General features: G+C 46.5%; 1 protein-coding gene across 1 annotated transcript; it reads left to right on the top strand.

Moving 5' to 3' along the window:
• The first annotated feature begins 1,733 nt into the window (after positions 1 to 1,733).
• On the top strand, positions 1,734 to 2,399 carry LOC113312650. The gene has a single exon (XM_026561387.1). The coding sequence runs from the start codon at positions 1,734 to 1,736 to the stop codon at positions 2,397 to 2,399; it is 666 nt and encodes a 221-aa protein (XP_026417172.1).
• Positions 2,400 to 2,661: the final 262 nt, after the last annotated feature.

The following is a 2,661-nucleotide window of genomic DNA, read 5'->3' as shown; positions in this document are numbered from 1 at the left end:
GGAGACTAGAGCGGATAAACCGCAGGATGAAATGCAAAGCAAAGAAAAAGATGCCAATTGCTACCACAGAGGAGACCCCTGAAGAGGAGAATCCATTTGAAAACTTGCAAGACGATGAGCGAGTCAATATCCATGACACCTCAAACGAGGAAACAGTGGATCGCTTTCCTAAGGGAAGCAAAGGCGTCCTAAACGAGGAAGATAGTCCATCCGAGGGATCATCCGATGTTGATCCCAATCATAAGCGAGAAAGGAATAAAAATGGCGAAACTAGATGTGTGGTCGAGAATCTCGCCACAGCTAATCCCAAGCGAGGGGAGACCTCGAAGTCAACTCATTCTAAGATTGTATTGTATACCGAACAATCAGATGAGGACTCAGGGCGGTCTAGATACCTCCGTCGAGAGATCTCTTTCTCACCCGAGAGAGCACAGGTAAGAAAGACGAAGGCCGAAAGGAGGCACATGGACGATCAGTTACAGGACCGACTCTGCCATTTAGAGGCCATGTGTAGAGAATCCACAGGAAAACAAGAAAGCAAATAGTTGGAAGAGGTAATGCAAGAGGCAGGACAATCTCCCTTGTCTGAGAACCTACTAACACAACAATTTCCAAGGAAATGTTCCCTTTCGACGTTCACAACCCCATTCACTGGGATCGGGGATGCAGTTGAACATCTTAGAACTTACCGCATGACACTCACCCAATGAGATCAGTACGATTTGGTGTTGTGTAAGTTTTTCCCAGCTAGTCTAAGAGACGAGTCTCTAATGTGGTTTAACAATTTACCGAGAGGATCGGTTAAGTCATTCGCTCACCTATCCGAGCTGTTCTTAGAAACATATATTCACAATAGCAGAGTCAAACCTGAAGTTGACGCACTGTTCCAGTTATCTAGAGGACCAAACGAGTCACTCCACTCTCTGGTAACACGTTTGAGAAAATTGTGCGTCGAGATCTGATGAGTCCCCGAGGCCTACGCGATCTTGGGCTTCAAAAATAGTATGAGAAAGACAGACCCCATATTTTTCCGCATGTGTGAAACCATGCCAAAGAATTTGGGAAAGCTTAGAGAAATCCAGGAGGACTACGTGGCCCTTGAATAACTTCAAGATCGTACTTACGATAAACTGGTAAAAGGAACCAGTAGAGGAGCAAATGTCGTAGAACCACAGAACCCACAGGCCCAAGGAGCAGGGCGACCCAACAACGGGTCAACCCAGTTCGATAAACATCGGAGTGGAGGATGGAAAGGGAAAGACCAAGCCCAACAAAAGAAGGGAAAGTTTGTAGACCTAGTTTACACGAAACTAAACACCCCCATATCCAAGATCCTCAAGAAGATCGACGGAAAATTCAAAATCACTTACCCATGGAACAGAGGTCAGCATCCCGAGCGGGCCAAAATTAGAACTGACTTCTGCGAGTTCCATCAATTCCACAGTCACACGAGAAACTCGTGCAGAGACTTGAAAAAGATGGTGCAGGATATCATCGATGAAGGCAAGCTCCAAAAGTACATCGCGCAACCAGCGATCCAACCATCTACTGGGGCATCCATACATCATGTGGAGATCCCTCGTGAGGAACAATATCTAGGATGCAATACGATATCGCACTCAGCTATCATAGCTCCCACTCCTGAAGGAAATATCACATGACGAATTCATAAACGAAACTTCGAAGGTGACGAAGTCTTCAGTATAGCTAGAGAGCCCCCCATTTAGGAGTGGATGAAATTTCCTATCAGCTTTTCAGCCTCGGAGGCACCTGATGGAGATCAGAAGCATAACGACCCACTAGTGGTCACGATGGCCATCGCACTTCCCGAACATGAAGGCGAGGAAGAAAAACCTAAGGCGTTTCCATGGGCCATGCCTAAAATCTTGATCGACGGAGGAAGCTCTGTAGAGATCTTATTTTATGAAACATTGAAACAAATGGGTCTCAGAGACGACTGCCTAATATCCTCCACCTACAACATATTTGGCTTTAACGGCTCGTCGACCCTCCCAAGAGGCAAGGTGACACTAGAAATTTGGGTAGGAAAAATCCTCACCTTAACCACTTTCTGTGTAGTGGATGTGCTTTCACCCTACACAGCTATTGTCAGGCGATCCTGGATCCATGGGATCAAAGGAGTTTCCTCGACTTACCATCAGAGTCTAAGGTTCCCTACGCCCGATGGAGTCCTAGAAATCGTCGGAGACTCTGGTGAGGCAAAATATTGCTACAAGATGGACGTTCAGAACGGCGAAAACAAAGTAAACTCCCCAAAGGCGCAGGAAATGAGGGCGAGGAATGGCAATAACCTTGCTGAGATTCATGACTACATAGCAATAGCTAATGAGCCAAAGCGCTTGGACGATGCTCCAACCTTGTGCAACACCATAACCTAGGGGTCGCCTACATGGCCATTATAGCAATCATAGACCCTCTCTGATGAAGGAGAGTATGAATCCAACTTCCACCCAGAGGTTGATACCAACCTTGTTTTAAAGGAATAAAATAAACCCACACGAGCATGGCGTATGAAGGGCACGATCGAAAGCAATCCGGATATTTGCCAAGATCGATTGCGAACTGATCTAGAGTGCGAGCCTAGGAGGCAGAATACACACCAGACGACACCAACACACCATCAGGAGATCCATGAAGGAT

The sequence above is a fragment of the Papaver somniferum genome, chromosome 9 (genome assembly GCF_003573695.1).
Source record: "Papaver somniferum cultivar HN1 chromosome 9, ASM357369v1, whole genome shotgun sequence".
Lineage (NCBI taxonomy): Eukaryota > Viridiplantae > Streptophyta > Magnoliopsida > Ranunculales > Papaveraceae > Papaver > Papaver somniferum.
The sequence above is the reverse complement of the archived record's forward strand: the minus strand, read 5'-3'. Positions and strand labels throughout refer to the sequence as shown.

What these genes read in the sequence shown, in the direction of transcription:
- LOC113312650 (XM_026561387.1), top strand. Translation starts at nt 1,734, where the DNA reads ATGAAATTTCCTATCAGCTTTTCAGCCTCGGAGGCACCTGATGGAGAT.